Genomic DNA, 27,330 nt, shown 5'->3' on the forward strand with positions numbered 1-27,330 from the left:
TGAGGAGGATTAGACAGACGTGGTGTGCCGGGGATGGATGTGGAGGGTGGCACTGGATGAGTGAGAGACCATGTGCAGACACTGGGCCCCATCGCTCTCTGCAGGATGATTCCCCATGGAATGAATATACATGCTGGTGAACAATTTGTGCTATGGTCTACAACCTGAACAATGGACCAGGCCAACTGTGTGGGTTATTCTGTTGGAAAGTATTAAGGCAAATTTTGCTTTGCCATATTTAGTATTTGCACACACAGGTACTACTCTACCATGGCACCAAAAACAAAGCAAATAAGAACTCCTCTGTCCACTATCAAGTAAAGGCATAAAAGTAGCAGCTACTATTTATTGAACACCTACTATGTACCAGGCACTGTAGCGAAAATCTCATTTACACTTTACAACATTTGTGCAAGACCAGTAGTATTATCCCCATCTCAGAGATGAGAAAATACAAATTCCAAGAAGTTAAGGGATTTATCCAAGGCCACACAGATGGTACTTGAAGAGCTGGGATCCAAGTCTATGCTGCCTGGCTACAAAGCCCCCGCTTTTCTTTCTATGCTGAACCTAGGCATCGTGATATGTTGGTCGTGACTTTCGGTGCAGGCAAATCTGTGGAAAAGAAGGGCCTGTGCTTGCTCCCAACACTCCTGCCTTCTTGCTCATGTCTCTCCTGCTGAAGGTGGCCTGGCCCCTGCTGTAGTCACCCTGTTTGTCTGCCCTTCGATTTCAGTTCTAAAGAGATGGAGAGACCCTTAGGAGGGGCAAAAGTGCGAGGGCAGGAGAGTTCATTGTTCAGCTGTATCCAGGGGCAAAAGACACTCTTCCTTGAATGAAAAGAACATGTGTTTTCAGATCACTTTCCTTTGGAAAGGTTCAAAGCATCTTATAACCATTATCACTTCATTCCTCATAATATCCTTGTGAAGTGGGTGTCAATTGTTGTGTGTGGCTTGTAGCAGATGGAGAAACTGCAGCATGAGAAGACTGGCCAAAGTTGGGCCAAAGGGCCAAAGAAAAGACCCAGGTTTCTCGACTCCCAGTGCCATGCAGATGTCAAACCGCACTGATGCATATTTGGGAATTGCTAATGGGGAATGGGACTCTGAACTATGAGAGGAAGATGAAAGCAGTAACTCCAGCTGCTAAAAAAAACCATTATTTTTTTAAGGTACTAGAAGTGGCTTTCCCTCCCAAAGAAGTTATAAGGGATGTGTGATTAATGCCTACTTTTTTTTAAGTAGGCTCACTGCCCAACATGGGGCTTGAACTCACAACCCCAAGATCAAGAGATCTACCGACTGAGCCAGCCAGGTGCCCCAATAATGTTTCATTTGCAAGGAAGAAATGGACTGCATCTTTGGAGGGAAAAAGTGACAATTACGTAGTTTTTGCTGTTTTGTCATAATTATTGAGGTGACAGTGCCGGTGAATTTTTAGGTCTGGACTTGGATATACAGCCATGGTAAAGCAAAAGTTGGCTTTTTCAAATCAAGACACTGAGTCTAAGCCAGTGGTGAATGTTTCCCCTCTGAGATCATGTGGCTTAAAGCATCACAACAACAAGCAGAAGCATTTCCACTTTGCTGGGACCCAGGACTTACAGGAAATTACTCTTCTGCATGTCTGATCACTATGGAAATTGATTTTATACAGATAGCTAAAAGTACACAGGCCCACGATGCATGCCCCCATATTTGTACTAGCGAGCGGTACTTCTGCCTCATTACCCAGGCCTCCTGGATATCTGGAACAGCACGTTGTTTCACCCTCCGGCTGGGAGAGTTCCCTCTCTGTACTCCTACATCCTGTAAGGCAACTCTGCATTTCAGGAGTCTGTCTCCAGTCCCTCTGAGCTATAAATGTGGTCACACATAGTTAACACGGCAGGGGAAAGAATATGCTGGACGCCCTGGCATAATGCTGGCTAAAGAAATAAGCTGTGTTTAAAGCTGAGAAAGTTTAAAGGCAATGGCTCACTCTTCTCTCTGTGAGGTTAACATGCATAGAAATAGACCCAGGCTTGTGTGAAAATGGTATTGCACTTGTGGTATTGCTTGTTCAGTTGATATCTGAGGGCGGAGTGACGAGGCTGGGTGGGCTGACCATCAGCTGTTTCTGCCACTTGTGCCTCTCAGCTTGTTGCTGACCAGAAGAGATGTCTTTATCACTCTGGCTCCCACCTGCAGCCTCTTGAGGTTCCAAAGATCACACACTCTCCATATCTCTAAAGGAAAGCACAAGTTGCACAACTTTCTAAAGCCCCTTGCAAATTTCACGTGAACTAAACTACAGATGGGATGGACTTTGGAAGTGCAGGTACTAGATGCACTCAAGCACCGGGACCCTCAGTGCTCTAGTCTAAAATGGAAATGCCCTTGTTTGGCACATGACTGACATTCTGCATGGATTTTCAAATTTTAGTAATTTATGTTCTGGTTTTTAAAAATTTTTTTATTTTAGAGAGACAGGGAGCGTGAGCAGGGCAGAGGGGCAGAGGGAGAGAGAGAATCCCAAGAAGGCTCCACATTGTCCGCACAGAGCCCAATGCAGGGCTCAGTTCTGCAAACCTGGGATCATGACCTGAGCTGAAGTCAAGAGTTGGACGCCCAACCAATGGAACCACCCAGTTACCCCGATAATTTGTCTTTAAGTTTTCTCTCTACGGTAGATACAAATAGTGTGCATCTCAGAACCGTGCACATGGTTACTTGTTTCTTGATCAAAAGGAGTCATTTGTGCTCGGGTAGATAATGAAGATTGCTGAAGTCACATTTATAAGCAAGTACTCCCTAGCTCTGTGGGGGAGGAAGGGTAGTGAATTAAACCAAACATAGGAACATGCACACACAGACATAATAATTGATGAGACCCACTGTTGATATGGCTGCAGTATCAGGTGGGCAGGGTGCTCTTGTACCAGGGCTGGTTGGCACCTAGGATCCGTTTGGATTTCCTTCTAAGCCCTTTCAGCTTTTTCTTCCCTTGGTCTCATAAAACATTAGCATTTAAACAGAAATCTCACGTTGAAGATGTGTGAAACACAGCTCCTCACCTTCCTCCCTCCACCTTCAAATCCTCTCCCTTTCACTCCCTCTGCCCCATACTGGTTCCTGAGACAAATCTCCCCTCCCCGAGCTATGTTTCCAGCGCTACCTCAGAGAATAACTGAGTGGCCAAGAAAGGTAGGTCAGGTCGTGCTGGACTCCTCCCTATAACTCCAAAAACAACCAACCAAGTCTTACCTGTGGCCCCCCTGGAATATCCCGCAGATCTGCTCATTATTCTCAAACCCTCCTGCCACAACCCCTGCTGGGTTCCAGCTCTAGATCTTGCTGGGTGAACAACTGTCTTGGTTTCTCATTGGTGGACTTCCAGTCCCTCCCACCCACATCTATCTTCCACAGCAATTCCCCCCCACCCCCCGCCCCAGTATCTTTCAAACCTGCTGATGGCACTCTCCTACTTTAAACCTTCAGAGGTACTTCCTTGCCTCCAGGCTCGAGGCTAGGACATGGGGGGCCTTTCCCTGGATACCAAGGAGTCTGAAACTCCCAGGAGCACTCCCAGGAGTCATAATGATCTGTTTCACGTGTGTCTTCAGCAGTGGATTAGGAGATCCCTGCGGGCTGGGCATGGAATCTATTCCTTCCCATCCCCTAGTGTCCAGCCTTTATATAAAGCTTGGTATGGGAGGTGCTCAAGAGATAATGTTAAATTAATCAAAGCAAAAGAACAACGCAAAAGCACTATGACACACAGGATGCTGGCTCCTGAACACTAACTGGTCTAATCTGAAGAACCTTGTCCCGATCAGAATGGCTCACATGCCTAACAGATGTGCCCAGGGATCAGTTTGCAGCAGAGCCACAGATTAGAAGCTCTGGGGGTAGGTGTGGGGCCTTCAGAGACCCAGATAAAATTGGTACAATATGCTGCATAGGTAAAAGGGCAAACGGTCTGTTTTAATAGCTGAATTAGATTCTCAGTTTAGTTAGCAGGAAAGATGTTTGAGTCTCAAAAACTATTCTGGTATACTTGCTGAAACAAATTCCTTGTAGGGAGGAAATGATGTTAACTTTTAAGGGGACTTTCACAAAGAAGCTTAAACCTGCTAGCCAACACATGATCCTAACCGGGAGAGGCATCCTCTCCAATGGTGAAGGTTGGTGGTCGGTGGCCACTATCAAACAGACGGGGCTCTTCCACAATCGCAACAAAAGTCTCTTGATGGGTCCAACAGAATGTCCCTCAATAAATATTCACAATGATAAAATCCAGGTCCCCTGGAGCCAGAGGGCTCTGGGCCATCCAAATGAACTTCATAACCTCAGTAGCAAGAGGATGAAAAGAAAGACCTCCCAAACCAAAAATGCACTTTGTTGCTTCCATGAAATTTGCTGTATTTGTGCCCTAAGAGGTTCTTCTGAAAGAATGCATAGTAACAGACTTCGGTAACAGCAATAGACCATTTCTATTAATTTTCTTTTCTTTTTTTTCTTGCATTAGCTTCTAAGGAAACTGCTTAATTCTACCAGAGGGCATGAAAACTTATTTCAGGGAGGTACAGAAGAAAAGAAAAAAAAATACACACATACACACACACACACACACACATATATATATATATATATATATATATATATATATATATATATACTGTTGTTCTTGACCTTAGGAATAATGGCCACATCTGATGTGATTTTTGCATAAAGAAAACCCATATCTCTGCTTTAAAAGAAAGGATTGTAAATCTGAAACATTTTAGACTTTCCAAAACAAACCACACTTCCTTCAGGAGCAGCCTCCTGAAAAGCTAATTATCTTGGCCAATTACTAAGCTCCATGCAATCTCCCCGTATAAGACTTCCTACAGCATCAAAAGGCATGAACATGAAGAGGTAGAAATAAAGGAATTTATCAAATAATAGAGGTATGTTCATTCTGTATGGTGCACTGGTTTGCTTTATGTGTGTGTGTTCACATCTAATTTTATTTTATTTTTAAAGTTTATTTATTTTGAGAGAGAGAGACAGAGTGAGTTAGTAGGGGAGGGGCAGAGAGAGAGAGTAAGACAGAGAGTCCCAAGCAGGCCCTGCACTAACAGCACGGAGCCCAATGCGGGCCTCAAACCCACGAACCGCACGATCATGACCTGAGCCAAAACCAACAGTCAGACGCTTAACCAAATAAGCCACCCAGGCACCCCCACATCTAATTTTTAAAAGTAAGTGGCTAATTGGAATTAGAAGTAGAATTGGAATTGGAATTAGAAGGTGAAAGATGGGAGTTAAGACAAAAGGGCAGGCAAAAATCTAACACTTAGAAAAAAATCTTCATGTCTTCACAGCCCCTGGAAACTCCCCTGAAACTATATGTCATCTTCTGGTGGCATAAACCCTGCCACCTTCCCTTTAAGACATTCATCTGGACTGCCTGTAAGACTGGCCCACCTACATGGAAGACGACCTTGTGTGGGTCCAAGTAGTGTCTGTGTGAAAGAATTCATTTCCACATTTGGAGACCCAGTGTGAGCATAAAAACATAGTTAAATCTGTGGGTCAGAAACGAGAGGAACATTGGCTCCACTTCAAAGAAATGTTTGATTTCTCAAGATGCCCCCCTTTAAGGTTAAATACCAATTTTGCTATTAGAAATTATGTTTCAGGGTATTCACTTTATTCACTTTTACTGTCTAAATGAAGTCAGGAAATTAGAAGGAGAGGGTTGGAATGAACCTAGTCTAAACTTTGATGTAGGTCCTAAACCTCCTCCTCCTGTACGTGGTCAGCTCCTCGTGCCTCAATCCTCTTACTGGTAAAATAGGGGCAGGCGTGTAATGCACCAAACGGTGTTGGATGGAAGGTTAACTGAGTGTCTGCATATAGAAACCTTCCAATGAGTGCTGGCTCACAATAACCACTATGATGGGGCGCCTGGGTGGCTCAGCCAGTTGAGCATCCGACTCTTGATTTTGGCTCTGGTAGTGATCTCATGGTTGTGGGATTGAGCCCCACGTTGAGCTCTGTGCTGAGCATGGAGCCTGCTTAAGATTCTCTCTCTCCCTCTCTCTGCCCCACTCCCCTGCTTGCTCTTTCTCTAAAACAAAATTAAAAAAATAAAAAAAAATTAGCCATTATGATGATGGTGGTGGTGGAGGACTGTAATAAGGATTAAATGACTTACTATATATAGATCCTATATACAGTGACTGATGCACGGAACATGACTATTGTTTTAACTGTATCAATCATTGATTGAACACCTACTTTTCACAGGTATTATATCCTTTAATCCTCCCAAGGGTGAAAAATCGAAATTTGGAGGCATGAAGTAACGTGCTCCGAAGCTCAGATCTAGGAAGGAGCCACAGTGATGTAAGAACCTAGGAGAACTTGACTTCAAATCCCAGGCTCTTATTACTACACTATGCTTTTACCTTCAATTAAACAGTATTTCCTTATATTAAGCTACATTAACTAGAGAACCCTAACCTAGAACTCTCCTCTCCTCCATTCTTTTTCACAGTAACTAAGGCCACAAAGTGTCCTTGGCTTGCCTCTTACACTACTTTCAGGGCTCATCTATTCTGGGCCCTCCCAAGGCTGCATGCCCTAACTCCCAACACCCACCCGGGCCTCACTCTCGGTCTGGTTGACTGTCCTGGGACTACCTCCGCCTGGGAGGGAGTTAGTTAAGGGAGGAAGATTGAATTTTCTAGATTGTAACAAGCCAAACAATGACAGGATCCTTTTTTAACATTAAAAGTAAAACCGGGCTCTTAATTCCTAAATTGGTCCTCACCTTTTTTCTTCTGGGATGTTCTCCAACAGCATTTGAAGGAAATCCTGGAATAAGAAAAAAGCAAACCATTAAAGATGTCCATCAATAAATAACTCTGTCCGGAATCATGCCAGAGACTGGGTGCTCCCAGCTGCTGACAGCTTACCTGGTAGGGAAGCCAGGCCTATGTTGACTTATTATATGATATATTGTATTTATTAATTTACCAGGGCTTCAATCCAATCAGTTAAAGAGATTTGTTTTGTAAAACCCACAAACAAATTGAAAAATGTACTGTTTGTTATTTTGACCTAAACCGCCAGTTTATTTTATTTCATGTTTAACTATTTTCAAAAGGCACCATCCTCTCCCTACTCAACCACGTTCTCGTCATGAGCTTTTCCTAGAGATCCTGTTACAACTGGACAATCACAAGGCCAAGGGGCTAGTGACTAACTTGCAACATTCTTGCATTACTCTAAGGAAAGATAAAGACAGGCACCTGGCTCGCTCAGTTGGTGGAACATGTGACTTTTGATCTCAAGGTTGTGAGTTCGAGACCCACGTTGGGTGTAAAGATTACTTAAAAAAAAAAAAAAGATGAAGACAAAAATCAAGACAATTAATACCCCAGTGGAAGAACAAAGATGTCACAATTACAAAATGTTTCATGGGCCCATGCCTCCACCTGCAGCCTCTTCCATGCTGCTGTGAAAACGTCAATTATTTCACATTTAGGATCTTTCACTAATAGATTTTTCTAAACTAAAGGTATGACTTACGACACACTCATTTTTCCCTTTATGATGGAAAATTTCAAACACACTCAAAAGTAGAGAAGAGTATAATTAACCTTCATGTACCCATCAACCCATGGCCAATCCGCCTTAACCTCTTACCTGCCTCCTGTATTATTCAGAAGTGAATCCCAAATGTTACACAACTGCATCAATCAATGTTTCAATAAATTATCTAAAAGATAAGGACTCTTTAAAAAAAAATAGCCATGGGGCGCCTGGGTGGCTCAGTCGGTTGAGCGTCCGACTTCGGCTCAGGTCATGATCTCAGAGCTCGTGAGTTCGAGCCCCGCGTCGGGCTCTGTGCTGACAGCTCAGAGCCTGGAGCCTGCTTCTGCTTCTGTGTCTCCCTCTCTCTCTGCCCCTAACCCACTCGCATTCTGTCTTTGTCTCTGTCAAAAATAAATAAACATTAAAAAAAAAAAATAGCCATGGGGCACCTGAGTGTCAGTCGGTTAAGTGGCCAACTCTTGATCTTGGCTCAGGTCATGATCTCACAACTCATGGGATGAAGCCCCTCGTCAGGCTCCTCGCTGATAGCACGGAGCCTGTCTGGGATTCTCTATCCCTTTCTGCCCTTCCCCTGCTCTCAGGCAGGAGCTCGCTTTCTCTCTCTCTCTCTCTCTCTCTCTCTCAAAATAAATAAATAAACACACATTAAAAAAATAAAAATAAAAACATAATCACAATACCATAGGCCTAAAAATTTCACATATAAATGTTTAAAGTTACATTTATATTTAATTGGCACCTTAAGTACTGTGACCAATCTTTTCAGCCCATCTAATTCTAGAATCTCGATTTGGTCTCAACTAGGTTTGTCAGATAAAATACAGGATGATCAGTTAGATTGGGGGCATACTTACACTAAAAAATTATTTGCTGTTTATCTGAAATTTGAATGTAAGTGGATGTTATACATTTTTATTTGCTGAGTGACCCCAGACTAGTGTTAACCCTAAGTTATCTGCAGGGTTTGATAATACTCAGTCTGGATAAATGTAGAATATGAAAGAGAGAAGATGAATATTAAAGTTTCTAGGGGCTTGATACTGAACAATAAACAAGGTCTACGCATGAAGTTTTTCTTTTAATAAATTGAAAACAACCTTTTAAAATAGGTCCTTTAAAGAGGGACCTGTGTGTGAGCCCAACTGATCAAATAAGACACCACCAAATGACTCTCTTCAGAAAGAAGCCCCACCCTCTGCCCCAGCCCCAAGAACCAAGTCTTCAGATCCAGGGTCAGCTCGGAGCTCTGATGAGATCCATCTAAGTCACGGTGCAAGATGGAAGCAGCACTGACCTTCATATTACAAACAGATGGAACTGCAGAGGAATGGAAATCTGCAAACAATTTGTATGACAAGGTGTTCTCTCTCCATCATGGCACCAAGCATAGCCGCCATCCCTTTCTGTGTGTTTACAGGTGGTTAAGGCCATTTCTTCCACAGGCAAAGTCTCTCTAGTTGGAATACTAATGAAAGGTTTATTTCTCCTAACCTCCCTTCTCCTTCCAAGTTATTATTTGTCTACTGCTGCTTCACCTACAATAAATGATACAAAGAGCAACAAAACTAATTTTTAAAAAATGTATTGTGTAGTCAGAATGGAAAAGGACAACTCCAAACAGAATAATGCCTCACATCTAAAGTCCTTCCTAGCACCTTCAGTAGATATATGGAGAAAAAAGAGGAAATGAATAATATCTAGAATGTGAGGAATTATTATTTAAAAAAATTTTTTAATGTATATTTATTTTTGAGAGAGAGAGACAGAGTGTGAGTGGGGGAGGAGCAGACAGAGAGGAAGACACAGACTCTGAAGCAGGCTCTAGGCTCTGAGCTGTCAGCACAGAGCCCGATGCGGGGCTCGAACTCATGAACTGTGAGATCACTGCCTGAGCTGAAGTTGGACACTTACCGACTGAACCACCCAGGTGCCCCTGTGAGGAATTATTTTTGTTTGAGGTTCTTAAAGTCATTATTTTTATAATTTAATTTTTTTAAATGTTTATTTATTTTTGAGAGAGAGAGAGAGAGAGAGAGAGAGAGAGAGAGAGAGAGAGAACGAGAACAAGCAGGGAAGGGGCAGAGAGAGAGGGAGACACAGAATCCCAAGCAGGCTCCGAGCCAGCAGTACAGAGCCCAATGCAGGCTCAAACCTGTGAACCATGAGATCATGGCCTGAGCCAAAGTTTTATAATTTAAATAATTATTTTGTAAAAAAGTTAATTTAGAAATTAATTTGTCACAATCTGGTATACTGATTACTTTGCAAATATTTCTTTCATTGGCTTACTGATAGTATTCTTGCTTCTTAAAAATCTGAGTGCTGAGGCATGCCTGGGTGGCTCAGTCAGTTGAGCATCAGACTTCAGCTCAGATCATGATCTCACAGCTTGTGGTTTCAAGTCCCACGTCGGGCTCTGTGCTGACAGCTCAGAGCCTGGAGCCTGCTTTGTATTCTGTGTCTCCCTCTGTCTCTCTTCCCCTCCCCTACTCACACTCTCTCTCTCAAAAATAAATAAACATTAAAAAAATTTTTTAAATCTGAGTGCCATAATTATAATTTACTAAGTTTGCTTCATCATCTCCTTATAGTCCATACTGACTCATTCCATATTCGTTCAGTAATTTATGCTCAATTATATAGGAGAGAAAGTGACGTTAATGACAAGGAGGAGAATTTAACTGCAGGAGAAGCAGGTAATTCAGAGTTAACTTTAATTCTTCCCTTTTGCATTTTTCAATCACAATTGGATCTTTCTTTATAGGACTATGGAACACAATGTTCCAGAATTTTGTGTGAATATAGGAAAAGTATAGGAGGTCTCCAAGAAACCTTGCTTCATTTTTAAGAAAGCAGGTGGTCATCTGCCTCATCCTGCCTTAGGGTTGAGACCTGCAGGTCACATGGCAGCTTGCTGGTGGCTTCCAACCAATGCTGGGGACAACAGGTCTAGAGGATCACGATGGATCACAAAACCCCAACACCTCGAGCATCTCTAAGTCATGGTGCCTGTATTCCCATGGGCTGTGTGAATGCCATCCACAGTGCTAGATCCATCCAATCCAAAGACATTCTTGTCCCCATTGCTGTATCAATGGAATCAACCCTGCTGGTCCTTCTTACTCCTTTTATAGACCTAATCATTAACCACAACCTGCTAGTTTTCCTGGCTCTTTTTGGAAATTGGCATATACCCCAGAGTGGACTCATGATAGAAGCTTTCCCCCTCTTCTCACAACAGGAAGACATAAAAGGAAAAATGTCTCCTATGGTTATTCTTTCCTTCACTACCTCTTTTCAATTCTTCCATCCAGCTTCTTTCTTCTCTTCAACATGTTGGCTGAATTTTAAGTTACAAATCTTAACTGGACAAGGAGGACTTTCCTTAAAGCCTGATTCTAGGATCATTGACAAAGTTAGCTAACAACAAATGCCAGAGTCCCAGTTTGTCACCTCTACAGTATGCCTGAAAAAAAGATTAAAACCAAAGGCAAACCAAACCAAACCCAAAACCCAAAACCCCTGTTGTTTTGACAGTGGGCTAGGATAAACTTTTATCTGGATCCTTGGAAATTGTTACAAGCCCTCATCCCAATCAAAAAATACATTCCTTGTGAATATTTTGTCATTTCCTACTGTCATAATAATCTATATTCCTACTCTTGTAATAACCTATATAATCAGGTCAGTCCCAGATAGCTTAGTTTGATTAATACCTAATAACAGTGAATTAGGCATGATTAAAAAATATACACTAATTTTTGGCACAAGGCTAATTTAGTAATTTCTTTTTTTTTTTTTTAAGGCCTGGTAAAAATATTCAATAAAAAGCAGGTATACATATATTCTACCAGACAAACTGACAATGGCTTGATAATTGCACAGGACTAGTGATTTCTTTCAGATGTTTTATGAATAATTACCATGGTCATGGGGAGAGGGAGGTAGGAGAGGCAAAACAAATAACCAAATAATTTAAGCAAGGACAGGGTTGGCAGGGTAAGAACTGAGAAATGAACTGGTCAGCAAGAAGTCATTGTTAACATGTAGTGGGGACTGGGAAGATGGTAATACCATAAAATATTGGACAGGTGGGGTTTCACAAGGGATATGATTAAGAAGTAAACTGGAAAAAGAAGAAATTGAAGGACTTCTTCTTTTTAATTTTTTTAAATGTTTTTATTTGTTTTTGAGACAGACAGAGACAGAGCATGAGCAGGGGGAGGGGCAGAGAGAGAGGGAGACACAGAATCCGAAGCAGGCTCCAGGCTCCGAGCTGTCAGCACAGAGCCCGACGTGAGGCTCGAACTCACAGAGGGCGATATCATGACCTGAGCCGAAGCCAGACGCTTTACCGACTGAGCCACCCAGGTACCCCTGAAGGACTTCTGAGCAAAGAACCTGGATCACAGCCTTACTCATCATTAACAAGTAAAAAAAACCCAAAAAACAAAAAACCATCAAAAAATAAAAATTAAAAAAAAAAAAGACAAAAAATGGCACCGGCAGCATCCAAACAAGGAAAGACGTACAGCGTCACAGCATAAATTTGAAAAGGAGACAATACTAAGGAAAGAAACATAAGAATCCAACACAGCCTTAAGCCCTCCCTCTGCACCACGCAACCTCATGCTTAGCAGTAGTGGGACTGGTAAATTGTCCAAACCCTGAAAATTCTCACAGATACCCACACATTTGGAAAGAAACAGGACTATCTTTACCTTTCCTCTACCACCACCACCACTGAGTCCTCTTCCTCCTTCTTCTTCTTTTTATTTATTTTTTATTTTATATATCTTTTTGACCATGAAGGGACTAGAAATGTTTACTAGAGAGAGATAAGCAAAACCTGGGAAATAAACAACTGAGGAGGATGCTCTTTGATGGACTGTATAGCTTCTAGAGATCCAAGCAGAACTGCAGGAACACTATTGAGAGAGTACCTGCAGTGGGAAAAAGCTGCACCCAAATTAGGTGATGAGAATCTTTGCTGGGGACATTTAACAGAATTTCAAGAGTTAGTGCAGCCAAATTTTTGCAACAAAAGCTGTATGTAGCTCCAAGTGGAGCTCTTGCCCTTCACTCTCTCCGTGCATTAACACCCAAGGTTTAAACTATAGCTCAGAGGGAAAGAAAACATGTCTATGACAAGTTGGGAAAGAAATCAAGAACAAAGTTCTAATACATATGAGAATAAATAAAAGGTCAGGACAGGGCTTCTTATACTGAGAATGAGCAAGAAGAAAAGTATGGCAACTATGCAAATTAATGCAACAAAAACCCACATAAAGAGAGAGAAAGAACTGAGAAACATAAAATAAAAGACAAAGACTCCAGTCTTGAAAAAAACCTAATCTAAGGAACAGAAGAAAATTCTCTATGAACATTTACACTATAAAATAATCTAAAGATTATAATAAGAACATAAAGTCAGTAAAATGAAAGCTCAGACACAAGATGACAAACCAATGAAATGAGATGAAAAGAGAGATTTCTAAGCAAAGAAAATAAATTAAGGACCAAAATAATACCAGTACAGGAGCATCAATAATACAGAAACAGCAATAAAAACAGACATTAAAGAAAAAAAATTGCTATAATGTTATAACAACATTAATAACAAAAATAATATCATTTGAGATAAACACAGGCCATCAAGAACAAAAAGACAAAAGCAATTAGAAAATAAAAGATATGGAAGCCAAAGATGATATAAAATAGAGGCAGGTGCCTGGGTGGCTCAGTTGTTAAGCATCTGACTTCAGCTCAGGTCATGATCTCATGGTTTGTGGGTTCAAGTCCCCACATCAGGTGATCTTAAGCCCCGCTTTGGGTGAACACAAGCCCCACCTTCAGGAGAGGCCCGCTTCTCTCTCTCTCTCTCTCTTTCTCTTTCTCTCTCTCTCTGCCCTCGCTCACTTGCATCCTCTCTCCCAAAAAACAAAACAAAGATGATGTAACATAAGGATAACTGGTAACCTTGAAATTCAGGACCCTTCAAGGGAAAAAAACCCAAATGTGTTCAAACATACAGCTAAGACAATTTTACTAAAAGAAGGAAGAACAGAAGGTAAAACTGGAAGTGCACACTCCTTTCTAGGGAAAAACAAAAACATAAAACTGATGCAGACTCATAGACACCGAGCTATTTTCTGAGTCAATTACTAAATGTCACAGATAAAAGAAAAAGAATCCTTCTTTCATCTGAGTGGTATATAGAGGAAAAAGTAGTTTCTACAGCTTTATTAATGTCAGGAGGCAGGTTAAGCAATATCCACAAAGTTCTGAGGAAATGAAAATGTGACCCGAGAATCTTATACCAATCCAGTTTGTAATTCAACTATGAAGGCAACAAACATTCTCAAGCACATATGAACTCAAAAATCACAGAAGCAGTGAGTCTTCAACTTGAACATCAATTTGATAACAAGTCCAGCCAACAAAAAGTCAAATCAAAATATGGCACTCCTAAATACATAAGCATGAAACAGTGACAGGGGGTGAAAGTGAAGTCCTTTACATTCAGAGCTAAGACTATACAACTGTGAAAAGTATGGCTACAGCACATACTGTAAAGGATATAAACCTTAACTATGTGAAAATATTCACTAAGAAAAGTTTCAAATTGGGGGAAAAGTAGTATAAATACATAACTGCTAATTTCTTCAGCTTTTACAGAAGTGAATAAACAAATGCTTTCTAAAAAGAAAATAAATAGCTAAAGAGAAAAAATAATTTCAACCTCAAAGACTTTTTTGTAATCATCCTTCTTAACTATAGAAGACTCTTTTCTCTCTTACATGTATCTGAAGTTCAGGAAAGTTTTTTGTATTCACTAGTTTCTTTTTCATTTGTTAAATTCAAGTAAAATAAAGTTGAAAACACTTCATTAAAAAGCACATACAATATAATCCTATTTTTATAAAATTATTTTATTTTATTTTATTTTTAATTTTTTTTAACGTTTATTTATTTTTGAGACAGAGAGAGACAGAGCATGAACGGGGGAGGGTCAGAGAGAGAGAGGGAGACACAGAATCCGAAACAGGCTCCAGGCTCTGAGCTGTCAGCACAGAGCCCGACGCGGGGCTTGAACTCACGAACTGCGAGATCATGACATGAGCCGAAGTCGGAGGCTTAACCGACTGAGACACCCAGGCGCCCCTATAAAATTATTTTAAAATATATCTTTGTGTCTATACATGTGTACACACATATGCACACATATATACACTATATACAGATATACATCCAGATACATGTATACATATCATCCATAACATATAGAAAGGGAGAAATAGAGAGTGTAATTCCTGGAATGAAGTTCACCTAATATTCATTATGGGTATTTATAGGTGGTGGGATTTTAAATATTATTTCACATTCTTCTTTGTACTTTTATGTATTGCTTGAATTTTTTTTTTATAATGAGTATGTGTCAGTGAAAAAGCCATAATTTCCAAACTTATTGTGGTACTGGCAGAAATAGAGATTGACGAATGGAATTAATAGTCCAGAAATAAACTGTAGATAAAATAAAGTCAACTGACTTTCAGCAAGGATGCCAAGACAATTCAATGGAGGGAAAGAATAATCTTTTCAACAAATGGTCATGAGACAACTGAATATTCACATGCAAAAGAATGGAGTTACATCCCTACCTCACACCATATATAAAAATTAACTCAAATGGATAAGAGACCTAAATGTAAGAGCTAAAGCTATAAAACACTTAGAAGAAAACATAAGAGTCAATCTTCACAACTTTCAATTAGGTAATGGTTTCTTACATATCATAGCTAATGTATAAGCATCCAAGATAAAAAAGATAAATTGGACTTCATCAAAATTAAAAGTTTTTGTGCTACAAAGGACACTATCATGAAAGTGAAAAGACAGTCCATTAAATGAGAAAGAACATTTGCAAATCACATATTTGAAAAGGGACCTGAATCTAGAATATACTAAGTATTCTTAAAACTCAAAAATAAGAGACAACCCAAATGAAAAATTGGCAAAAAATATAAACAGACATTTCTCCAATGGAGATACACAAAAGGCCATGAAAAGATGCTCAATATTGGGGTGCCTTGCTGGCTCAGTGGGTAGAACACCAGTCTCTTGATCTCAGGGTCATGAGTTCAAGTCTTGAGAGTGGAGCCACTTTAAAAAATGCAGGCAGGGAGAAGGCAGGGAGTCAAACAGATATTTGTATACTAATGTTCAAAGCAGCATTATTGACAAGAACCAGAAGGTGTAAATAACCCAAGCATCCATCAACAGATGGATGGAAGAACAAAATGTGGTTAGATACATACAATGGAATATTGAGTCATAAAAAGGAGGGAAATTCTGACATGTGCTCCAACATGGATAAACCTTGAAGACATTATGCTGAGTGAAATAAGTCAGACATAAAAGAATAAGTATCGTACGATTCAAACTCATGCGTAGTCAAACTCATAGAGATGGAAAGTAGAATGATGGTGGCCAGGGGCTGGGGGAAGAAAAGAATGTGGAGTTACTGTTTAATGGATACAAGTTTCAATCTGGGAAGATCAAAACATTCTAGAGATGGATGGCGGTGACAGCTGCACAACAATGTGGATGTACTTATGGCACCGAACTACACATTTCAAAATGGTTCCAATGGTAAATGTTGTTATGTACATTTTACCCAAGTTTAAAGGGTAAAAACTAAAATTAAAAAAGAAAGATGAAGTACTGCTACGTGCTACAACACGAACCTTGAACACACTGTACTACATGAAAGAATCCGGCGCAAAAGGCCACATATGATATGACTCCATTTTCACGGAAGGCCCAGAACAGGCAAATCCATGGAGACAGAAAGTAGGTTAGTGGTTGCCTAGCACTGGGGGTAGATGGAAACGGGGCAGTGGCTGCTAATGGATTGGAGGCTTCTTTTGGGGGTGATGAAAATGTTCTGAAATTACAGCGTGGTGATGGTTGCACGATCTTGTGAATATACTAAAACCACCGACTTGTACACTTTAAAAGGGTGAAATTTATGGTATGTGAATTATATCTCAATAAAGCTGTTATGTGAAAACAATAAAGCTGTTGTTCACAGAAGATAAACAACAGAAAAACCGAGCAATTTGGTGGAGGGGGGCACTAAGTATTTCACGGGAAGTTGAAATCGGAACCTCTGAAGTCACGGTAAATGTGAGGCACTCATTTAACAATGCAGAATCTTGGTGAGAAGTGGTTTTAAGCAGTAGGAGTTTGGGCTAATCAGTCAACCAAGCATATAAGACTTCTGAGCCCCTTTTCGAGATGTCTTTCCAAATATATGCTTAGGAACACCTTCCTTTCCCCCGCAACCAAAAGAAAAAAAAGAACGTAGAGGCAAGGAACAGCCATCCAGTCTTGTCACATCATGCTATTCCCTCCACAAGTGTTTAGACTGTGCATGCACATCTGTTACATCTAACACTGTGGGCAATGTGACTTCAAGACTGTGTATGAGCACCACTGTCAAATAGCAAAAATACCCATCAGACCAATCTGTGCTGAGGCTGCATCTTCTATTCTCTATCAGTTATGAGTGCTGTTTTCAGAGCCTCTCCCTCTTTGTTAACTTTCTTGCTATGTGCAGCCCGGCCTCATGCCAGTATAAGCTGACAGTGTCTTTCTCTGATAGTTTTGTGGCCAGGCTATCTGACTATGTCAGTGTATCTTTTTATTAATCTATTTGTTTATAAAATATATATGGCACATGTACCGTACCAACTGTATATTAGGTACTGGTGACGTAAAGAGCATGGCCTGGCCTTGTTGAACTTATACGCAGAGTGGAGGAGACAGAAAAAAGCAAATGGACCCACAAATGAAAATATAATGATAAATAATGGGAATGACAACGAAGGTTATGATAAGGACAAAGGGGAAAGAATAACACGGTGGGTGCACCTTCGCTTGCAAAGATCATTCCAGGTAGAGAGAAGAGAGGGACTGCGCTGTTTCTGCTTTTAGGGTCACTTAAGGTGCAACTATCCACACCACTGTGCACAGGAACAGCTTTGGGTTACAGCCTGTCCCAAAGCTATAGGGAGGTCAGCCTCCCTGAAACAACACTGCCCTGTGTCCACTTCGTTAACTTCCTATTTTTCTTACTGCATTAAATCGTAAATCTTTCCCCTACTTTTTAATACTCACATAACCTAGTCCCTACATACCACACTCCCTCCATATATCATGGACTCATGATGACTCATAAATTACCTGAGAAAGAATCAGCTGCCCATGAAAGGTGTGCACAAATTTTCTTAAAAATGCAAAATAGGTGTCATCTCCAAGTCTTTGGGCAAGGAACCGGAGAAGGAAATAGCCCTAGAAGAAAGGAGGGGGGGGGGAAAAAAAAGACGCCTGTCATGGGTTTGTGAGAAAACACAGCCAACTCTAACTCACCCACCAGTGCTTTATGCACATGTAAAGTGTTCTTTCTGACCTATCCTGGGCTGCCTTCCATACCCTTACCAGTAAGGCGGGCCCTGGAAATTAAGGAAGGCCTACTTTGCTTGCAACTCTTCGGTTAATGGTATCACCATCTTGTTTTTCCTTTGTTTACATGAAGCCTGATGTCCATCATGGACCAAAAGTGAAGAGGGGCCCAGCTCCTGCCACCCTCAGCTATGAGGAAAAGCCTTTGCAATGTAAAATACTTACTTATTACTCCTGTCTTCTACTTCAAACCTAACAGCAATTTCAAGATTCTTTTCTTCAAAAGTGACAGGAAGCAGAGAGAAGGGAAGCGCAGGGTAGGGAATTTGATTCATGTCTCATTTGGGGGGTATGACATGTTTAATTATGCGACAATCAAGATATCTGCCCAGTCAAGTGACATTACAATGTGGATAATGCTTTTGTTTGGCACCAGCCATGTGATTAGTCTTCCCTGTTTACATGTATAACCTAAAAAGTGCTGCCCCGTAACAACTGGCCTCTGCCACTAGCTACACGTACCTTTAAATAATGAACCTGCATGAAGACCTTCTCAGGATTGAGCCCATGTTTGACGACAGATGATCCTGAGTCACTCACATGGCCAGTCTTCTCTTTATTGGGTCTAAAATGATGCAGAAAAATTTTAGGTATGCACATTCTGAACTAATTAAACCGTAACATCATCTTATTTCTTATTTTCAAAGTTGCTCAATAGTGTCTGAGTTCTGTTCAATTGTACCAGGTATAATTTAAAACAGTTTATATTATAAATCCATGTACTAAACAAGGAGGGATTTATATTTGGGTTGGCAACCTGAGGTTGGCTATTGGCAATATTTTACATCATCTTATCCAAGATTAAAGCTTGCCAGACCCTCAAGGAATCTGAGCTCCAATATGAATTATTTAAGAACTGATGGGCTTTTCTTTCAGTGGGAGTGATGAACTGGGAAATGCAATGGAAAATGCAGCTTTACTTGGAAGGATAAAGAATTAATATCATTTTCAAAAAATTCTGAAAGCCCCAATGTTATCCACTTCTCTTAATTTGCATTTAAGTAGTTCAAGGCTTAAGAAATGTTTGTACTCTGAGGCGATTTTACAATCTCAAAAACAAAAACAGAAGTTGTAGAAGCCCACGTTTTTAGAACTGGAAGACATTAACATCCTACATGTTAACTTTCTTGCTTCACAAATGAGGGAAACTGAGGTACACCGAAATTAAGTCTGCATCCCCAATCTCCCAGCTTGTTTCGACTTGTGGTGATATCAGCATTGAGACCAATGTCTGCTTATTATCTATCAGGGTGCTTTTCATTTTGCTCTACAGTGTCAAGTATGTTTTAAAAATCCCTTTAAAAATATAAGTGCATAACAAAGAAGCTTCAACAACTAGCTAAAATCAAAATAAGTGGCAAGGTATTTGCAGCCTTCAGCTGTTCTAAAACCAGTCACTTATTGGACACACTGAAGAGCATGATTTGGGGTGAGGGGAGGGAAGGGCTGACCAGAGGGCTGACATATCAGACGGGGGGTGCTTATTTTTCAAAAGTAGTGTGGTGTTTCAAGGTCCATGGCCTTTAATCTGAGAGACCTGGTGTCGAATCTCAACCCCACTTCTTACTACTTGTTAATTACTGGCAGATTACTTAAATTCTCTTGTCTTCAATTTACTCATCTGCAAACCAGGACTAATCCTACCTAACTCCCCAGGTCCTATGGAGAATAATTGAGAAAATACATGCAAAGCCCCTAGCAAGGGCCAGGGATACAAAATTTACAAAAATTTACAAAAAAAAAATTTACAAAAATTAATCAACTTAATAAAATATTTGAAAGCAACAAATACTGCTAAATTCAAGGTTGATCATCTGATATTAGAGGCAATGGATTTCAGTGGCTCACCCATGCAATCCATATGCTCACAGACACAAGGGTGTAAGGACGCTGTACCCAAATGGAAGTATCTGAGGATGGCCCAGCTTGCCAGTCAGTACCTTTGCAGTGTGTTCAAGCTGCCAAGCCAGAACCTCTGATTAAGTCTCTGCTGAATATTCCAGTATTTTATCCCGGCAGACACAAGGCACGGGACCAGCAGATTCCTAAAGGAGAGACAACAACTGGCCGATGGAGCTAACTGCATAGTTTCCATTTTTGTGCTTGATCCCTGACTAACATACATGACCATACTTGCGGCTATAACTAGTCTCTTTCATCTTCATTTAAGACTCCATTGAAACGCATCGGCTTTATTCCTGCTCTCAAGTTTGTCCTGGGATTGAGCGTTTTTATAAAGAAAGCCGCACTGGCTTTGATAGGGAAAGCCCACCACCCACAGCCTTGGCAGGAGGAAGGCTTCTCAGAGTCGGCTTGAATTCAAACCAGCTTTCCCAGCCCCAAGAGAGGCAGACTTGGCTGTGAGTGTCTTAGGCCTTAAACTTTAAACTGAGACTATCAGAAGGGGAGGGACACAGAAGACCAATGTAAATGTCTGCTCTGAAGGTTGCCTTCTAGCTCAAGTTCCTGACGACACCTTCATTTTATTTTATTTTATTTTATTTTATTTTATTTTATTTTATTTTATTTATTTTTAAAGTTTATTTATTTTTGAGAGAGAGAGAGAGAGAGAGAGAGAGAGTGAGCAGGGGAGGGGCAGAGAGAGAGGGAGACACAGAATCTGAAGCAGGTTCCAGGCTCTGAGCTGTCAGCACACAGCCCGATGCGGGTCTCGAACCCACAGACCGTGAGATCATGACCTGAGCCAAAGTCGGACGCTCAACCGACTGAGCCACCCAGGTGCCCCTGATGATGCCTTTAGTTGGTGCTTCTTTTTTCCTTTGCCTAAAAATGTCTTTCCAGAAAGCGTCCCTCTCTTACTTTGTTCTTCCACCTTCTCCAAATGAAGAGGTGTTCAAGAAAATTCTTTTATGCTCACAGCATCCAAGGCAAACGTACACGTCCCCAAGAGGTTCCTTTTAAAGTAGACGTTGTGGCAGAGAGAGCAGTGTGCAGGCAAGCTTTGTGAGAAATCAAAGGGAGTGGTTTTTACAAGGAAAAGATACTCCATGAGCGGGAAGAAGGTGACTTGCTCTGCTGTCCTACTTTGGTTCTCATGATGCCATTTACCCCCAGGTCTGTGCAGAGAGACAAAGCACAGAGAGAAAGCAGGAAACAAAGGAACTACCATTCCATGCAAAAACAGATGACTCTCCTGGGTGAGTGACAGGAGGCACACCTAAAAAGAGCACATGCCAATGTATGATTGCATTTAAATAATTGTAGTCAAAGAACAGGCAAAACAGACCTGTGAGAATGGAGATCAGAACAATGGTTACCCTTGGGAGCAAGTACTGACAGAGCAGGGAAAAAGAGGAGGGTCTCTGAGATGCTGGGAACATTCTATATATTGATCTCAGTGGTACTTTCACAAGGATACATAGGTAAAAATATACTGAGCCATCTAGAAGTATCTGTGTGCTTCATGCATGTTACATTTCAGTTAGAAAGTTAAGAAAAAAGAGACGCACGTGAAGCAGTACACATTCTGTGAGAATAAAAGGGAATCTGTGTAGAAAGGGAGTTTGCTGTTCATGTGCTGAGAACACATGACTAGCATTAACGAAGCCCTCTACACCTGAGGACCAATGAAGTATGTTTTTCTTTATTTTAATTTTTTTTAATGTTTAGTTACATATTTAGAGAGAGAGAGAGGGAGGGAAGGGCAGAGAAAGAGGAAGAGAGAGAATCCCAAGCAGGCTTCGTGTTGTCGGTGCAGAGCCCAACTCAGGGCTTGATCTCACGAACTGCGAGATCATGACTTAAGCCGAAATCCAGAGTTGGCGGCTCAACCAACTGAGCCACCCAGGTGCCCCTGCAGTATGTTTTTCAAACGACACTGTGAGAGGCAGGAAGAGCTGTGGCAAATATAATTTGGCTCAATCCCATTCTCATCCACCTTCTCTCCTGCCTCTTATACAATTAAATCTGAAAAGTTAAATGCTCACTTTCCAAGTGTCCTGGCAGCTATGAATAGTCAGAAGACACGGTCCAGGTCAATGAGACAAAAGCAGATGTCTACTGTGGCTTTTGCTTTCCTTACAAAAGAGGGAAATATACTGGAAGATGGAGGTACAGCAGCCACCTTGCAACCTGGAGGCAGCAACCAAAGAAATAACGTAAATAGTCTTTAATGGTATCATTCAGCTGCTGCCCAGCCCGATACTGACTGCCTTCAAACTTTTTATTGTCTGAGAAAAAGAACCCTCATTTGTTGAAGCCAAAATCGCTTTACTATTCTATTAATTGTAGCCAGATTCATTCCTAATGGATGGAAAATGGAACTAATACTAACAGCTACCATTTCCTGTGCCAGGTACTCTGCAGAGTTCTTCTTACATATGACGTCCTTCTACCCTCACAAGAACCTGCTGGGACAGGTACTATGATTATGTCCATTTAAAGTGCTGGAAAGTGAGACCACAAAGCCAGTTAGTGGCAGAGTTGAGGCTGGAACACTGAAGTCCTTGCTGAACTCTGAGGTGTCCCCAAGATCCAGGCCCCCGTGGTGGATGCGCCAAATAGAAGTGGAGAAACTGGGACAGGTGGCTTACCCTCCCTGAAGCTCAGTTTCCTCACCTATCCAGAGCGTGATGACGCTCAGATAACATGAAGGCACTTTGTGAACATAAAAGTGTTAAGCATCTCTCTAACATGACACACCAGTGTTTATTTCCTTGGCTGGAATACATGGAATGTGGGAGATCAAGTTACCAAGGTCGTTTGGGCTTAAATGTCCTTGGTCTCTGTTGGACCTGGCACCAAATGCAACAACTGAGATTAGCATGACCTTTCCCTCCCTTGCCTCCTTCCTTTTCCGCTGTGCTCAGAAGCAATATGGACATTGAAAGAACTGTCAGATAGCAGTGATATTTGATAACACAGTGATTTCACTTAGACTCAAACCTCCCGAAGAAAGGACCGATTCTGTAGGAGTATCACCAAAGGTGGGATTTGGGAAAATGCCTCTGAAAGGTGCTCAGGCGTGTCAGCTTGGGTCTGAACACCTCCTGTTCTGCCACCACCCAGACGGGCCGTCTGCCAGCCTTCTCCATCTCTTACCCCTTGGCAGTAGAAGTGAGAGCCACGAGATATCTTCATCTATAAATTCTCCACTGTTGTGCCTGAGCCAGAAACTAAGCATCCCAGTAATGAGAGAGAAAGAAATGAGACCACAGGCCGTTAGTTTTTCAACATGCCTATCTGTCTATCCATCACAGCTGACCTGCCAGGTGTGAAAGGCCGGGAGTTGGGCCTCACTCATGCCCCCACAATGGAGGAAGTTAAACACTACCTTTGTCCAGAAACTGGCCTCCTTGTACTTATCTGAGCCCCACATGCGCATGTGGGACCTACAGAGGAAGCAGTGTAAACACTGGGTAAGAGTTTGGGTGTGAATTTTAACTCTGCCGCTTAAGAACCACGCAAGTCAAGCAACCCCATGAAGCCTGTTCTTTCATCTGTAAAAAAGGGGACAGCGATCGTGACCATGACACCTCATCAGGCTGTTGTAGCATCTAGTAGCACTTAGCCAGAATTCCTGTTGGCATTTTGTAAGCACAGCATGAATGCTGTCATCGGCATAATGCATTCTGACTGGAGTTCAGGGAACACCAGCTGACCCCGCCTATGACAGGCAAAGGCATTAACAAAAGACCTCACTCTGTGGTCCTACACGTTATCATTAGGGGAAGCTGGGCGAAGGGTACACAGAACCTCTTGTTTTAATAACTTCGTGTGAGTCTAAAATTATTGCAAAATAAAAAGTATTTTAAAGAAGATACAGCACATTAATGAGGACTTACACCTTCCCTTTGAGAAACCCAATTTTGAGTGTAAACCCTGCAGGGGACAGTCTTTAAATCTGCTCCTTGAAGAATCAGCAGAAAACGAATAAAAAACAACAAATTTCAGGTGTTGCCTAAAGTTCTTGTGAGCTAGGTCTGGGCATATTTCTGACACACAAGCCCATAGTCTACACCACTCCGTGAGAAGATTTCTAAAATCCTGGGTAAAAAATGAAGGTGGAAATAATTCAAAGTACAGGAATCTTATATTCTCCATTTGTTTGTGCAGCAACTTTCCCATCTATAAAATGTGCATCCTTGCCACCGACCTGACTTTGGACTGTGCTACCAGAGAGAAGTGGACAGAAAGTTGTGCACACCTTTAACTAATGAAGTTGTATTGTGTCAGAGCTACCGTTTGGCAAGTTTGATTATCTGTGTGCTTTTCACAATGGATTTAACAGTTATCCAGCCTGAAGGTTCTCTTCCCCATCAGGGACCATTATCCTGTAGCAGACACAGCAGGATATTACTCTGGTGTTGAAAAAGGCAATTGCTAAGATGATTTAAGACAGAAGGAAGCTTCCCTCCAAGGATCCAGAGAAAAGTGCAGACGTATGTTGTAACCCCTGATGGTGAAAGGAGCCAGTGGTCAGAAGAGAGGTCAGTTGCTGAAGGTGACCAAGGAAAGATCTGTAGTTAGCGGAACTGTAGAAAATACAAAGTCCACCAGCTCTGAAAAGCAGGGTAGGAAAATGAAGGATGAAATTTCGAAAAGTGGGAAGCAATGAGCATCAGTACAAAACCAAAATAGTCCTCAGGTTTTGAGGGCCCATAAATCAGAACTCCCTAGGAAACAAAATCCCAGAGGAAAAAAAATAAAATAGAGATTAATACAATGGTCTGAGCCGTATATCACCACAACATAGCCAGAGGTAATTTGGACATGTCTTCAAAGGACATAAGGAAGACAACAGAGAGCAAAGACACCAAGATGGCTGCCTAGGAGGTTTCCGATGAGGTGAATTTTCAGAGGCCATATTCGAAAGATGAAAGCGGGGGATGCTGGAGAGAGAAAAAAACCAAAGCTAAATATAAGAGCCCAGAAACTATAAAATCTTTGTCAGGAAGGCAAAAATTCAGAAGGAGCTGATGTTAACGGAGAATGTTTAGGACAACAAAAGGGGCTTTAGCGGGATTGTTTGGAGCATAAAAAAGACCAGGTGTGAAGATGCAACGGAACCAACAGAAGTACTTGAACTCCCACTTTGCTTCAACTTTCCTGCCAAGGAGAATGATTTTCAAATTGCACATGGCAGAACAGCATTGTTCTGTGGGAACTGATGCCTGGGACAGGTGACGGGGGCTCCCTCCTCCTTGAAGAGTTCTGACGCCAGGCCCCAGTAAGGGACATGTCACAACTCTGAAAGCTTCCATTGGCAATCATAGACCTCTGGGGACATCACCAACGGAGACAACAGGAAAGGGACTGGTGGGGACAGACAAATGTTATTCTCATTTGCTAAGGAAGAGGGGTTAAGAGGAGGAAAGACGAAATTCGTGACTGTGACTCACACAGAGCTTGTGAGCTCTTAGAACAGAAAATGAGGAACTATAGGAGTGAACATAGAATCTGGAGGGCCACTTCCAGAAATTCACTGCGGGCATCAGGCATCCTGACAGAAGTCAGCTGGCAGAATGGATGTAGCAGTGGTGAGTGCATAGTGGTTGTTTCATGCCTTTTAGGTTAAAAAACAGAACTCAAGGCTGTTGATTAATTACTGGCTAGAACCAGGAGGGAGTACTACTTAGGCTGAGCCCCAGGAATGACGATGTACTGGTGTAACAGATTTGCATTTTAGTCCAAGCTGGGAGTCTAGCTGGTTGATTGACAGCATCCACAGGCAAGAACAGCAAGCACATGCTGACATGAAGATCCAAAATTAATAAGACAATAGTTAATAAGAACAAAGCGGTTTGAAAGAATAAGTCTTTCCCCATAAACTCAACAGCGATTGATGTGACTTCCAAAATAATAACCACGCTGGTAGGTGGGCTCAACAGGAGCAACGAGAAGGTAGTTGGAAGTACTGCTGGGGAGGGCATCAGACAGCGTCCAGAGCAGTGGTCAAGAGCTGAGCTCTGGAGCCAGACTTTCCTCTACTTGCATCCCGGCTTGCCACCTACTGGCTGTAGAAAAGTGGCCAACTGCTTAACACCCCTATGCATTGGTTTCCTCATCTCTCACGTGGGAAGGAAGATGGTACCAGAACCCATCTCATAGGGCCATTTTGAGGACAAAATGAGATCATGTACATAGAGTGCTTAGAAAAGTGTTTGGCACATCGGAAGCACTCAATGAACGTTACTGAGGAGAGAAAAATGTGTGGGGATTGGAATGGCAGGACCACCATTAGAAGGTGTAGGATACTGGCTTAAAAATGAAATATGATATATATGTGAGTGCATCCAACTTGATCAGTACTTGTCCATTCTTTTCTGGCCTAGCCGGACAAGAGAAGCAGGAATAGTCCCACTGAATTCTTCAAAGGTGTAACTGCAAACAGCACTGTGTTCAGTTCAGGTGTCGTATCTGGAGAAAGTCACTGTCAATGAAGACAACAACAAAGGACCAAGCCCAGGAAGGCAAGGGTTCTCCCAACCTTGCATTAGGTATGACAGATTTCCAAATCTTGGGACCTAGTGACCAGGAAAGGAAAGACAATGGTCTTCACACATGTGGATTTGTTTGGGTGAGAACAAGGCAAATCCTATGCAACTCTGGAGGTAAATAAGATGACCTGGCAGAACTTAAAAGGAGGCAGTTCCAGCCCAGTCTGAGGAAGGCCATTTTAAGATGGGCATACCCACAGGGAAATTGCTGCTTGCCAGAGAATTGTCTCCTGGAAATCCTTTGGTAGAAGCTGGGTAGCTGTCTGTCAGGGATACAGAAGGTTAGGCAGAATCACTTTCAAGGTCCTTTCTGACCCTAATGTTTTAGGATTTTAGGAGATAAAATAACCCAGAATTATTTAAGCTGCAGTATTTAGATGTAAAACATTATTCATCCACTATAGTGGAGTCAACAGGTTTGCTATGTAGCCTTGGTCATGCCAAATCAGCATCAAGGGTGATTCTGATTAAAAATTCTGATTAAAACAAGCACACAAGGAGCTTGGTGGTTCAGTCAGTTAAGCATCTGACTTGGGCTCAGGTCGTGATCTCACATTTCTTGAGTTCAAGCCCTGTGTTGGGCTCTGTGCTGATAGTGTGGAATCTGTTTCGGATTCTCTCTCTCCCTCCCTTTGTGCCCCTCCCCTGCTCTCTCTCTTTATCAAAATAAATAAATAAACTTCACACACATACACACACACACACACACACGTAAATGAATTAGAAGAAACTTAATTTTATTCAACCAC

The 27,330-nt window shown here is 41.6% G+C and overlaps 1 protein-coding gene across 5 annotated transcripts in view; it reads right to left on the minus strand.

The window, feature by feature from the left end:
• Positions 1 to 27,330, minus strand: part of AOPEP (aminopeptidase O (putative)) — a 349,846-nt gene that overhangs the window by 112,302 nt on the left and 210,214 nt on the right. For 2 of the 5 annotated variants that reach the window (XM_047829009.1, XM_047829008.1), the window contains exons 9-11: positions 18,585 to 18,687; positions 17,844 to 17,951; positions 6,808 to 6,851 (exon numbers count right to left, since the gene is read on the minus strand). In XM_047829009.1, coding sequence (XP_047684965.1) covers positions 6,808 to 6,851; positions 17,844 to 17,951; positions 18,585 to 18,687 — 255 coding nt within the window. Of the gene's footprint in view, positions 1 to 1,679; positions 2,231 to 6,272; positions 6,360 to 6,807; positions 6,852 to 17,843; positions 17,952 to 18,584; positions 18,688 to 20,062; positions 20,168 to 27,330 lie in introns of those variants that run through there. The other 3 variants (XM_047829006.1, XM_047829010.1, XM_047829007.1) reach the window with 3 other exon arrangements.

The sequence above is a fragment of the Prionailurus viverrinus genome, chromosome D4, assembly GCF_022837055.1.
Source record: "Prionailurus viverrinus isolate Anna chromosome D4, UM_Priviv_1.0, whole genome shotgun sequence".
NCBI classification, from domain to species: Eukaryota; Metazoa; Chordata; class Mammalia; order Carnivora; family Felidae; genus Prionailurus; species Prionailurus viverrinus.